Source organism: Somniosus microcephalus, chromosome 1 (genome assembly GCF_052327205.1).
Source record: "Somniosus microcephalus isolate GS21.2 chromosome 1, FLI_Smic_1.0, whole genome shotgun sequence".
Lineage (NCBI taxonomy): Eukaryota > Metazoa > Chordata > Chondrichthyes > Squaliformes > Somniosidae > Somniosus > Somniosus microcephalus.
Window position 1 is genome coordinate 385,434,703 of NC_140987.1, and position 14,208 is coordinate 385,448,910.

A 14,208-nucleotide genomic window follows, 5' to 3' on the forward strand; every position below is an offset into this window, starting at 1 on the left:
TCTCATGTGGCTCAGTGTTAAATCCTGTTTGATAACGTTCCTGTGAAGCACCTTGGGATGTTTTACTAAATGTCAATTAAGTAAATTATTAAATGTCAATAATAATAATAATGTTGTTGTCATCGCCGCCCTTGCCTTCCAGGCAAAGTGAAAGAAATTCCTTTGTGGGGCCAGGAGTCGTCGTCCTTTGGGTCCCACAAGGAAAGTTGTGGCCCTGCCTACCCAGAATTCCCCCCACACCCTCCCCCTTCCCTTCTACGAGACCCTCCTGACACCTGCAAGCTGGCAGAAAGTGGACCTGCAGCATTTAAATGAAACCTGGCAGCTAAAATACCCCAGGCCTGAAAAATGTCTGCATTTCGCATTTGACCCGCCCTTGTCCACCCAAAATGCACTCCGGGTTATACTTGACACCCAGCTGTTTCCAGAACAGATCCACATTCAACAGAAATAAATTTATTACCACTGGCAATAGAGAAAAATCTTTAACCCTGAAAAAGTTGCTTTCATTTTAAACTGAAGATAAATAGATTTTGTACGTCACTGTATCATCAAACAGCTGTGAAATCTTGAGATAAGAAACTATTCATAAAGAAGGTCATAGTTCAGAATTAAACCCGTAGCATTTAAGCTTTGAAACTGAGCAAGTTCCCCAGGACAGCAGCATCCAGCATCGATCAACATAAATATAATTGGGAGAGGCACCAGAAAGTTTCTGTTGACCTACAGAACCCAAGTAGAAAGTATACCTGACATAAGCGGCTGTCCAGTCATTCCCATTGGTCCCATTCCCAGGTTGTTCATGGCTGTTGTCCAAGCTGTTGGGTCCGATAATGACATTCCTAGTACTGGGCTGGAGTCTAAGGCTAGATTTCTGAAACCATCTGTTGCAAATGAAGAATAGAAATAATGTTGCAGTTTCACAAGTGTGATTGTTCATAACAAACTAATTTAAATTTCTGCCCGAACAAATAAACTGCCAAGGACCCTTTTCTTCCTTTTCTCTGTAACTATTTTTTTTTTAAATAACCAACTGTATTTTTAAAACTAAATTTCCCATCTACTGTCCTGAAGGCACCGATTTATGTTGGGGTGGCATTACGGCCACCTGCCACGGAACTGATTCCCCCCCAAATCCTAGCCCAATTTTAGTGCCTCTATCGCCATCCCAGCTGAGATCAGTGAACTCAACAGAGACCAGGGACAAAACCTGGGGCTTTCCTAGCCTGTATAGCTCAGATGCACACCTTCATATGCATTTACCAACTCAGCCACCAGGGGAGCAACTGATACTTTATTTATAGTTGCAAATGGGAATTAAATCGGCAAAGCGATTCGACACTCGTTTGGGACTATATTTAAAAAAAACAGATTTAACCCATCAGATTTAACAAAACACAGCCTTTTGGATTAAATGTGGAGATCTCAGTAGTGTAGATACTAATAGACTCCAACTATCAAACTCATGTGAATGTACTATATCCCTGCAGCCAATGACCGCGCTCCATCTGAAGTAGTAAATGGCCTCCATTTATCAGCTCCTCTCAGCAATGCATCTGATTTTGAAAACTCGGTTACGAAGTCAAAGTTGCGCTCTGCTGGTCTGCAGCATCACTCAGTTGCTCTCTCACATGCAGCAACACCAATGCACAATGCCTTGGATATTCATGGATTAAAAAAATATCTATATTTCTATTTTATTTTAATTTGACCAGAATAGAACATCTAAATAAAATAAAAAATGGTTGAAACTGTTATGCAGGAGGACAAGAGCCAAACTTTTTTCCTGCCATGGTCAATTTTTCCCCTCATTTGTTAATTAATTTCTCAGTAGAAGCCAGGTGGTTTCACCAGTTGGAAGTGGTAGCTCCGAATGCTCAGTCCCACATTCTGGCCGAGAGTCTGAGCAAGTTTAAGAAAAGGTGGTCCTCAGAGATGTAGTACAGTAAACTATTAAGATAAAGCTCACACAGTGGAAAGAGATTAAAGGGCAGATTCAGTGATCTTGCAATCCTAGTGGGGAGCAGGGGTTGGAGACAATTGTCCAACTTGCATTTCCTTTGGGCATAGTGTTCCACTGGGAGCAGCAATCAGTTTACATTCATTTGTCACATGTTGAAAAATACAATACTATAGTCTATACAACCAAGAAGCTAGTACAAGAAGCCAAATATAATAATTTAACAACCTTTATGCAATAGGTATTTAGATTTTTTTTTTTTAAAAAGACAAATTTTCTCAAACTATTAACATTATTGATACAGTAATTAGTATCAATTAACAATGCTGCCAACATTTTATACTATTATACATCAACAGATTTCTCAACACACTACTCACAATAGCCTGGTCCCAAACAGACACGAATTTGATGATCTTGGAACACAGTTTGAAATCAATCTTCTATACAATATACATTTTTCAAATTCCTTTGCACATTTGATTTCAAGGATAAGCAGAAAGACTGTTTTCCACGACTCTAAGCAATTTAAATGGAGCCTCAATTGCATTAGTACACCAGCTAACTGTTTTCAGATGAAGAGGTCACTTTATTATAAATGCATTTCCACCCTCAGCTCCACATTTTCATAAATATATTACATACATCAACCTACGTCCAAGATAAAAACATTTCCTGTAACTATGACAAAACTAAGTGCATAAGCATCCACCTTGAGCAATTTCTCTGAAATGCATAGAAGTAGGGTCTACTCAGCTTCACACTAATAGTAGAATGCTAATGCTGCAGTAATTTATTAAAAACTGAAATAAATCATACTTCATAACTAGAAAAATGACAAGTGTGAAGCCTCTGTTCACAGATGGACACTACTGTTTAAAATAATCTCTCTTGGAGTGGCTGTTAAGCACAGATTTAAGATTGCTCCTTTCCATTTGAGTTATGTTTTCTTTTCTCTTTAAATCCCCCTCCCCCCTTCCCTGATGCCAAACACCATTCCTCTGTCATGTGATCCTTTTGTGTGGCAGGCTGCCAAAAAATACACCCAGGCTGAAGTCCTCTCTCTAATTTTTCAACTTTCAAATATGTAGCAAACATTGTACTATTCATTTTTTATTCCCAGTCACATCCATGTGCAATACAATGGTTGTTAAATTAAATAAAATTTTAATTAGAAAAAACTCAGGCTAGCAAAAATATCAAAGTGGAGTGGAATTGGTAGATGCCTGTTTGGTGGGGGCCCAACACCTGACTGCTACCATTTTAGCATCAAAGCAAACGTCAATGACAGACGCTTAATGCAGCCATCATTTCTTTAATAACTCAATACGAATAGGTTCATATGAACATAAATATAAAAGAACGGGACACTGGATATAATAGTGAACAATATGCTCAGGAGCTGTAGCAATTTTAAATCATTTATTTTGCACTGCACAAAGAATAAGTGAATTGCTGCATTGTAATCTCGATCAACTGATTCGATGGTGTCATAAACTGTGTGCAAAGTTTAAGTGAGCTTATGAGTATCGAGTCAGATACAGTACCTTCAGACACTTGGTTCTTTATTACATATAAATTACAATTTATAGTAGTGAATTCTACTATTTGGTAGGCACACTGAGTACAGACATGATTGCCCCATCACACTGATGAGACCATCAAGGAGATTGGTGCTGAAGGTTATACCCATTTATTTCTCTAACGGAATAGAGGGAGCTAAGGACTACACATCAGTTATTTTGCTGGGCCGTGTCTCATCTATTTTGTACAGTCCTCTTTTTAAATTCAGCTCAGGTACATGTTGATCCCATTTAGAGATCTGCCATCTGTCTCTTGCTGAAGTTTACACTTTGGCTGTGCCATTTCCTGCATTCCTTTGAGGTATTTATCAGGCAGCCGTCTTATTGTGACAATATTTGTTTCTGATAAATGTGGCAAGGTTGTCAAGTCAACACTTTAGCTGATCTATTTCTACTGCAGAGTCCTCTCAGGCATCCAGTTTTATTGCCAGTTCCATGTCTCAATGTGCAGTGACCCTTCTATACAAAGCCCACTGCAGAAGAGGCTGTGGGGGAGGAAGGAACAGGCCACCTGATAGCTAGGCGCAAGACAAAACATAATTTGTTCTTTCACAACATTCTTCATTATTTTCTGAGCGAAAAAAACACATCATAAAAACACAAAAAAGGCTTGCTAGGAGACTTCACAGCATACATGACTTAATTAGGACCATCAAATTCAAGCAACAGATGCACTCGCCTGCAGAGATCTCAGAAATCCAGAAGACAAGTCCTGCTGTATGTATGATAAAAGGATTCAACTGACTGGTAAAATTTTATCCATCTGGCTTGTGTTTGTTATATTGTACATGCATTGCAGAATCGTCAGAGAAAGCAGCTCTGCGCAATGCATTAAACCATCCATTGCTCTGAATTTGCCCTGCTTACTTTGCAAGATGGATTTTAGGCCATTGACAGCAATGCTGAAACCACAGCTGCTTACAAGTTATTTTTACAACTTTAAATTTATGGTTTTAGACCAGATGCCAGGAAAAGTTCTATATAACATGGGCTGAAACCACAGCCCGCCTGCAACCAGATCTAAAGAGCATCCACGGTCACCTCAATTCACTAATCCCACTACGTTTCCATTGGCCCAGATTTTGCGGTAAGAATGATGGTGAGGCTATCAGTGCTCACCGTTAGTAAGGAGGAAATCGGACAGCGGCTTCCGGCGCAGTTAAATGTGGAAATCAAGTTGCTGTCGGATTTGCCCTGTTCCTCCACAAGCTTCGTTATACTGGTACCTCGCCGGGAGACTCTGCATTAAAGTACATAAAGGGCGTGGTGTTGTGGTACTTACCCACTAGACGCGCCAGGAAGTTAGGGCTTCAAGTGTAAGTAATTTTTTTTAATGGCATGAGAAGTCTTAACTACTGCCAAACAACTGCTCTGGCACTGAAAATTTACTTTTAAAAAAGTGTGGAGTCTCATTCCTTCAGATTTTAATTATTGTTGGAGATTTTTTTAAAATATATTTTTTTAACTTTCGCTTTGACTCTTATCTCCCTCTCTTAATTCCATCTTCCTTGCACTTTCTGTACATGATTTTACATTACACTTCCTAGTTTAGACTCTGCTTGCCTCAGTAAGGTTTTTCTATCTGATTGGTTAAGGAGATACACAGTTGCTTGCCCGTTCACACAGGTCCCAGATCCCCCGTAGAGGATGCCGCACTGCTTTAACTGTCTGACAACTGTAAATCGTACTGTATGAGCCCACAGAAAGTCTGAGGGTAAGCGTAATGAATGGTGAGTGCCGTTCGCTTGCCGCTTACTGCAAAATCCGGCCCATTATAATGTTCATGCTACAGCTGGGACTTCCTCCAACAATAATTCTAATATAAAAGCAGCATCAATTGATAAATATATAACACTTTCCCTGTACATATAGGAACAAGCCATTCAGCCCCCTCGAGCTTATTCTGCCATTCTATTGGCTGATCTGCATCTCAACTCCATTTACTTGCCTTTGCTCCAGAACCTTTGATATACTTACCTAACAAGAAGAACTATCGATTTCTGTCTTAAAAATTTAAATTAACCTAGAATCCACAGGCATTTGGGGACAGAATTCCAGATTTCCACTACTCTTTGCATGAAAAAGTTTTTCCTGATTTTACTCGTAAATGGCCTAGCTCTAATTTTAAGTTTATGCCCCCTTGATCTGGATTCCCCATCAGAGGATATAGTTTCTGTGCATCTACTCTAGCGAATCCCTTTGTCATTTTAAAGGCATTGATTAGGTCACCACTCAACCTTCGAAACCACATTTATACCACCAGTACTCATAATTTAACCCTTTATGCCTTGGTATCATTCTGGTGAATCTGCACTGTACCCCTTCCTGAGTTTCGGTGCCCAAAACTGAACACAGTACTCTGACCAAAAGCTTTGTACAACTGAAGTATAACTTCATAATTTATGTAGTCCAACCACCTTGAGATAAAGGGCAATATTCCATAAGCCTTTTATGATTATCTTTTGTACCTGCCCACTAGCTTTGTGATTTGTGCACATGGACACCCAAATCTTTGCTCACCCACAGTTGCAAGTTTCTCGCCATTTAGAAAATTTGTCTTTCGTGGATCAAAAGTGAATGACCTTACACTTTCCCACATTAAACTCCATTTGGCACATTGTTTCCCGCTCACTTATTCTGTCTATGTCCCTTTGTAATTTCCTGCTACCATCTGCGCTACTTGGATATACAACTCTATTCCTACATCCAAGTCATTGATAAATATGAAAATCTGATGCCCCAGTACAGATCCCTGGAGAACACCACTTGTCACATCCTGCCAGTGAGAGTACGTACCCTTTATCCCTATTCTGTCTCCTACCTCCCAAACAACTTCCAATCCATGTTGCAAGGTTGCCTCCTATCCCGTGTGCTTTCATTTTTGCTAATAATCTCTTGTGTGGAACCTTATCAAATGCCTTCTGGAAGTCCATATAAATAACATCCATAGACACTCACTTATCCGTCATGTTAGTGACCTCTTCAAATAATTCAATTAGTCAGGCATGACTTGCCCTTTTCAAATCTATGCTGACTCTCTCAGATCATCTCAAATTTGTCCATGTGCTCAGTCACTCTGTCCCCAATGACAGATTCTAGTAACTTCCTCATAACTGACATTAGACTGACAGGTTTGTAATTACCTGGTTTCTCTTTCTCACCCTTCTTAAATAATGGAGAGACATTAGCAATTTTCCAATCCAACTGCACAATTCCCAAATTAAGAGAACTTGGAGTTTATTACCAACACATCTGTAATTCCTCATCTATTTCTTTTAACACCCTGGGGTGGTTTTTACATTCACTTGTACCAATGGTATTTTGTCCTATTCCTCTACTGTGAAGACAGATGCAATGTATCCATTTAACTAGTGTGCCATTTCCTTATTTTCGATTACAGTATCACCTGGGACCGTCTTTAATGAGCCCACATATCCTTTAGTTACTCTCTTTCTCTTAATAGAAACATAGAAGATAGGAGCAGGAGTAGGCCATTCGGCCCCTCGAGCCTGCTCCGCCATTCAACGAGATCATGGCTGATCATCCAAATTCAGTACCCTGTCCCTGCCTTCTCGCCATATCCCTTGATCCCTTTAGCCTTAAGAAATATATCCAACTCCTTCTTGAATATATTTAATGAACTGGCCTCCACTGCCCTCTGTGGTAGAGAATTCCACAGGTTCACCACTCTCTGGGTGAAGAAATTCCTCCTCATCTCTGTCCTAAATGGCTTACCCCTTTATCCTTAGGCTGTGACCCCTGGTTCTGGACTCCCCGGCCATCGGGAACATCCTTCCTGCATCTAATCTGTCCAGTCCTGACAGAATTTTATAAGTTTCAATGAGATCCCCTCTCATTCTTCTAAACTCCAGCGAGTACAAGCCCAATCGACCCAATCTCTCCTCGTACGTCATTCCTGCCATCCCAGGTATCAGCCTGGTGAATCTTCGCTGTACCCCCTCCATGGCAAGAACATCCTTCCTCAGATAGGGCGACCAAAACTGCACACAATACTCAAGGTGTGGTCTCACCAAGGCCTTGTACAACTGCAGCAAAACATGCTTGTTCCTGTACTCGAACCCTCTCGCTACAAAGGCCAACATACCATTTGCCTTCTTAACCGCCTGCTGCACCTGCATGCTTACCTTCAGCGACTGGTGCACAAGGACACCCAGGTCTCGTTGCACTTCCCCTTCTCCCAATCTATTGCCATTCAGATAATAATCTGCCTTCCTGTTTTTACCACCAAAGTGGATAACCTCGTATTTATCCACATTATATTGCATCTGCCATGCTTCCGCCCAATCACCCAACCTGTCCAGATCATACTGGATTTTCAGGGCATCTTCCTCACAGCACACACGCCCACCCAGCTTTGTGTCGTCTGCAAATTTTGAGATATTACATCCAATTCCCTTGTCTAGATCATTAATATATATTGTGAACAGCTGGGGCCCTAGGACCGATCCCTGCGGTACCCCACTAGTCACTGCCTGCCACTCGGAGAACGACCCGTTAGTTCCGACTCTTTGCTTTCTGTCTGCCAACCAGTTCTCTATCCAAGTCAATACCTTGCCTCCAATCCCAAGTGCCTTAACTTTGCACGCTAGTTTCTTATGCGGGACTTTATCGAAAGCTTTCTGAAAGTCCAAATACACCACATCCACTGGTTCTCCCTTATCTATTTTACCAGTTACATCCTCAAAAAATTCCAGTAGATTAGTCAAGCATGATTTACCTTTCGTAAATCCATGTTGACTTTGTCCGATCCTGTCACTGTTCTCCAAGTGTTCTGCTATTACATCCTTTATAATGGACTCTAGCATTTTCCCCACTACCGATGTCAGGCTCACCGGTCTATAGTTCCCCGTTTTTTCTCTACCACCTTTTTTGAATAGTGGGGTAACATTAGCTACCCTCCAATCCATGGGTACTGTTCCAGAGTCTAGCGAATTCTGGAAGATGACCAGTAATGCATCTACTATCTCTAGGGCCACTTCCTTAAGTACCCTCGGATGTAGATTATCAGGCCCTGGGGATTTATCGGCCTTTAATCCCGTCAATTTCCCCAACACCATTTCCCTACAAATACGGATTTCTTTCAGTTTCTCCCTCTCATTATACCCTATGTTCCCCGACATCTCTGGGAGGTTATTTGTGTCCTCCTTTGTGAAGACAGAACCAAAATATGTATTTAATTGGTCTGCCATTTCTTTGTTCCCCATTATAAATTCCCCTGATTCTGACTGCAAGGGACCTACGCTTGACTTCACCAATCTTTTTCTCTTCAGATATCTATAAAAGCTTTTACAGTCAGTTTTTATGTTCCCTGCAAGCTTACTCTCATACTCTATTTTCCCCCTCTTAATCAATCCCTTTGTCCTCCTTTGCTGAATCTTAAACTGCTCCCAATCATCAGGTTTGTTGCTTTTTTTGGCAAATTTATATGTCCTCTCTTTGGATCTTGTTGTCCCTAATTTCCCTCGTTAGCCACGGTTGAGACACCTTTTTTGTTTTATTTTTATGCCAAACTGGGATTAACAAATTCTGTAGTTCATCCATGTGATCTTTGAATGTTTGCCATTGCCTATCCACCGTCAACCCTTTGAGTGACATTCCCCAAGCAATCCTACCCAACTCACGCCTCATACCATCGTAGTTTCCTTTATTTAAATTCAGGACCCTAGTCTCTGAGTCAACTACTTCACTCTCCATCTTAATGAAGAATTCTATCATGTTGTGATCGCTCCGGCCCAAGGGGCCTCGCACAGCAAGATTGCTAATTAATCCTTTCTCATTACATAATACCCAGTCTAAAATGGCCTGATCCCTAGTTGGCTCCTCGACATATTGGTCCAGGAAACCATCCCGTATATTCCTCCTCCACAGTATTGTTATTAATATATTTATAAAAACTATTAGTTAGCCTTAATATCTCTTGCAAGTTTTTTTGAATTCTTTTTTGCAGCTCTTAATACTTTCTTTGTTGTTTTTTATAGCTCTCCCACTCTGCTGGGTTTCCACTTTTCATTGTGAATTTTAATTTGTAGGGATCGAGTCCTCCATGGACATCCTGATTTACACTATCAGATTTTTTTTTAAAAGATACAATCTGTAAGAGTGTCAGGGTTAATGAAATCTGGTTTGCGTACTTTATTGCACTGTGGCATGTGAAGTTTAAAATTTGAAATGTGCAATGATACTTTTGTTAATTGGATCCTTGTTTGATCATTCTCCCACTGGTACTGGCAGCAGTAATATATCAGTGCTGTTTATTGGCCACTGTGGAAGATGCTAACTGACATTAATACTGCTCCCAGCATCCTCAACACTAACACTGCCATTTTCCATATGGAATAGAAATGAGTGAAGTCCTCTTTACGTCTTGACTGTTTTTAAACCTCATGCAAAAACAAAAATGTCACCCTTTTTGGGGTACCTCAGCAAAGGATTCAAAAAATATAAAAATTAAAAACAAGGCCTAGGCCCGCCTTCTCCAAAATTGTTCTAAAATAATCAACCTATTTTTAAGTCCACTGGAATGCAATATCTTGGCTTCTTGTGGTGTTTCTATCCAGTTCATTAGGAACAGCAGTCCATTACATATTCACAACAAAGATTAGGAAAATGTCAGCAGCTCAGCATCCTACAGATTGTCATTTCAACCACGGACACCCCTGCGGTGAATGCCATTCTATTCCTGATTGCTTTAGTGATACCTGGAGTGGTTGTGCTTTCTGATGAGATATAGCTGCACTTTTGCACACAGAGCAATTATTACTGCCATCAGCTGCTGATTTGTAATCTGGTACAGCAGAATGATAAATCTCATTCATTTGCCTTTCAAATCAATAGATTAAAAGCTGCTGTGCCTCTTCAAAAGACTTTCCCCAGCAGTGCTTCAAATTACCATATTTCAAATTTGTGTTGCTATGCATCCCTCTCTTTTTGTAAAGAGATCACTAGGATAGATTAAAATTGGTTTTAAAATAATAGAAGCAAATATAAAAAAGCTAGATAGATTTTAATGCAGCAATTGCTAGTGCAAAATCTAACATGCAATACGACACAGGATCTGCACACACGAATCTTGAAAATACTGCCAGGTAAAATATTTTACATAATTTGTTACTCTGAAAATACTCTCACTTTACGCAACGGCTGTGGTTGCAGGAGCTATGGGATGACGTCGTTCATGGGACTGTTTTTTGACCATCACATTGTGTGCCCAATGATCACGTATCACTCCTCCGGATTCAAAGTTTGCAAAACAATGGCAAAGATGAGTCAACATTTTTAGAAAAGGAGGGAATAAATGTTGGATAAGAGGATCAGATAGTAAATACAAGATTAAAAAACTGACAACAACTTGCATTTATATAGAGCCTTTAATGTAGAAAGAAATCTGGAGTTGAATTTCACCTGCTATACCTTTTATATCTAGTAGCGGATCGCCTGTGGTGTTACTCAGAGGTGAGTTGGAGTTTTTAGAAGAACATGGGTATTAGACGAAGTAATATTCCCAGGGATACTGATTTATTGGAATGGGGTTGGCACTGGGATCAGGAAACACTGAGAAGGGGTTGGCAGTACTGTAATGGGGTCTCAGTGTCCAGCAGTATTTTGAAGGGGTCCCAGGATCTTGGAGGGCCCAAACATTGGAAAGAAAGATTCTGGGATAAATGGAGCTGGTCCTGGGATCAATGGGCGACGGGTCTTGGCATCTGAAAGCATTGGAGGTGAAGTCTCAGAGTCCTTAAATTATTTTAAACTGGAATTACAGTGTCTCGAGGGAAAAAAAGTGCAATATTAAAAGGCATGGGGAGTGAACAGGAGTGTGGGATTACACTAGGTGGCTTAAGAGGAGAAAAACACCAGTGCCAAATAGTCTGTTTCTGTGCTGTAACATTCTATAATTCTAGCTAAATCTGATCCTAGGGCATACATAGACCAGGGCTGTTGACCCACCAGGGACCATGGACCCATGGAAGCATGCAATCTCTGTTTTGAATCCTACAGGTGATTGACGACGGCCTTATTTAATTGTGAAAGGAAATTAGAAAGTCACCATTGGTCCAGTTTGAACTTCAAATGGGCACGAACTATATTTCATACCAGCCGACAGCAGTTTGCTTCTTCCTGTACTACAACCTGTCATAGGTGTTTACTAAACAAAGTCTGGAGGGGAACTAACTGATACAACACAATATACAGGCTTATATAGCCCGAGTGCCCATTACCGGCATTACAGTACACATGGGGCTCTTAAAGGCACATACACTACAATTCCTCCCCTTTTAGCCAACCAGTACATAATATTTTAAGTAATTATTAATTACATGTTACAAGAAAAATAATCTACACATTGCTGCAGTTAATTAATTATAAGTCAGTCTCTCTGGAGGCTTCCTGACTCGGTCCGGATAACGCCTCGGTGGTGTAGTAGTTTCTGGTGGTGTAGTAGGTTCTTTTGGCAAGGCTGATTCGGCTTGAATGCCAGTGTCGGGTTCATCGGGTTCCAGTATCCCCGGATTGGAGGTAGATATGGGTATCTCTACTTCATCGTTAGGCGTATAGAGTTGTGGTGTAGGTTGTCCCTTTTCGGATGACTCTATGATCTGGTCAGCATGGCGCCTTATTATGCTTTCTCCGATGTCCACGGTATACATCAGCGGTCCTAGTCGTGTGCAGATAGTTCCAGGCTGCCATTTCTCGGTACGGTAGTCCCGGGCCAAAACTTGTTGACCTATCTGGAAGGTTCTAGTTGGCCTTTCATTCATGCCTTGAAATTGCCGGTTCTCCACGTCCCTTCTGATGTTGGGCTTGATCAAATCCAGCCGGCATCTTAGGCTTCTATTGAAGAACATCATGGCGGGAGTTTGGTTTGTAACCATATGTGTTGCATTCCTGTATGCGAACAAGAAGTTATCCACCTTGTGCTGAAGTTTTATGTCTTCATTACCCATGGCCTTCATGGCCTTCTTGAAGGTCTGGACAAACCTTTCAGCCAATCCATTGGTGGCGGGATGGTATGGGGCGGACGTGTAGTGCTTAACCCCATTGTTTTTTTAAGAACTTCCTGAATTCTTCGGACACAAATTGCGGTCCATTATCAGAACAGATCTGTTCCAGCAGCCCATTCCTGGCAAATATGGTCCTTAATACGGTGATGGTTTTTTCCGGGGTGGTGGAGGACATCTTTATTACCTCCGGCCACTTGGAGTGTGCATCAACCGCGATTAAGAACATTGAGTCCATAAATGGACCAGCAAAGTCAATGTGTACCCTTTGCCAGGGAGATGAGGGCCACTCCCATGGATGTAGAGGGGCTTGGGGTGGAGCGTTTTGGACCTTCTGGTATCCTAGGCAGCTCTTGGTCATTTCTTCGATGTCTCCATCGATACCTGGCCACCATACAAACGCCCTGGCTAGGTTCTTCATTTTCACTCCACCCAGATGCCCCTCGTGAAGCTCCTTTAGAACTTTATCCTGAAGTTTGGGTGGAATCACCACTCTGGATCCACATATCAAGGTTCCTCGGCACACTGACAGCTGTTCTCTTCTTTGCGAGAATGCTGGCAACAGTGGTTTGCCATGTGCTGGCCATCCCTTCACTGTTAAATCGTAGACTCGTGAGAGAGTCGGGTCATTTCTAGTTTCCCTTTCAATGGCAGAATTTGTTACTGGTAGACATTCGACTATGGTAGAGTGGAAAATCTCCACTGGGTCTACGGTAGGTGCTTCTTCTACCGTTGGCAACGGTAGGCGCGATAACCCGTCAGCATTCCCATGCTGTTTTGATCCTTTGTATTCTATGTTGTATTGGTGTGCCCCGAGAAAAAGGGACCACCTCTGTAGCCTTTGCGCTGTCATAATGGGAACACCCTTTTTAGGGTTGAATATGGAGATGAGGGGTTGATGGTCAGTCAACAAGGTAAATTTTTGTCCGTGTAGGTAACTGTTGAATTTCTTCACTCCCCATACCAGGCTGAGTGCTTCCCTGTCGATTTGGGCATAGTTACGCTCAGCTGAGTTCAATGAGCGTGATGCAAAAGCTATCGGCCGTTCCGAGCCATCAGGGAATTTATGCGATAATACTGCTCCCACGCCGTAAGGGGATGCATCGCACGGCAGTCTGATTGGCAGTGATGGGTTGTAATGAGCCAAAGCTTCTTTGGACGTGATTAAGTCTTTGCATTTATGGAAGGCACGTTTACAGTCTTCGCTCCATTTCCAAATTACTCCTGTTTGTAGCAGTTCATTAAGAGGGTGTAGAAGAGTTGATAAGTTCGGTAAAAATTTATGATAGTAATTTATTAATCCCAGGAACGACCTTAATTGTGAAACATTTTCAGGTGCTGGGGCTTTTATGACCGCTTCAATTTTTTCAGGTGACTTATGCAACCCTTCCTTATTAATTATGTGGCCACAATATGACATTTGATTTTGGAAAAATTCGCACTTGGGGCAATTTGCTCATAGGCCCCATTCTCTCAGCCTAGTGAGCACCTGCTCCAAATTGGCAAGGTGCTCGTTGTCATTTTCTCCTGTTACAAGGATGTCGTCTAGGTAGCATCGAGTCCCCGGAATCCCTTGGAGGACTTGCTCCATAGCTCTTTGCCAGATAGCTGGAGCGGATGCTACTCCGAAAACCAGTCGATTGTA

At 41.5% G+C, this 14,208-nt stretch overlaps 1 protein-coding gene across 10 annotated transcripts in view; it reads right to left on the minus strand.

Moving 5' to 3' along the window:
* Window positions 1–14,208, minus strand: part of LOC147125071 (ecto-NOX disulfide-thiol exchanger 2-like) — a 361,733-nt gene that overhangs the window by 107,755 nt on the left and 239,770 nt on the right. For all 10 annotated transcript variants that reach the window (XM_085996910.1, XM_085996960.1, XM_085996945.1 and 7 more), the window contains one exon: window positions 750–884. In XM_085996910.1, coding sequence (XP_085853036.1) covers window positions 750–884 — 135 coding nt within the window. The remainder of the gene's footprint in view (window positions 1–749; window positions 885–14,208) is intronic.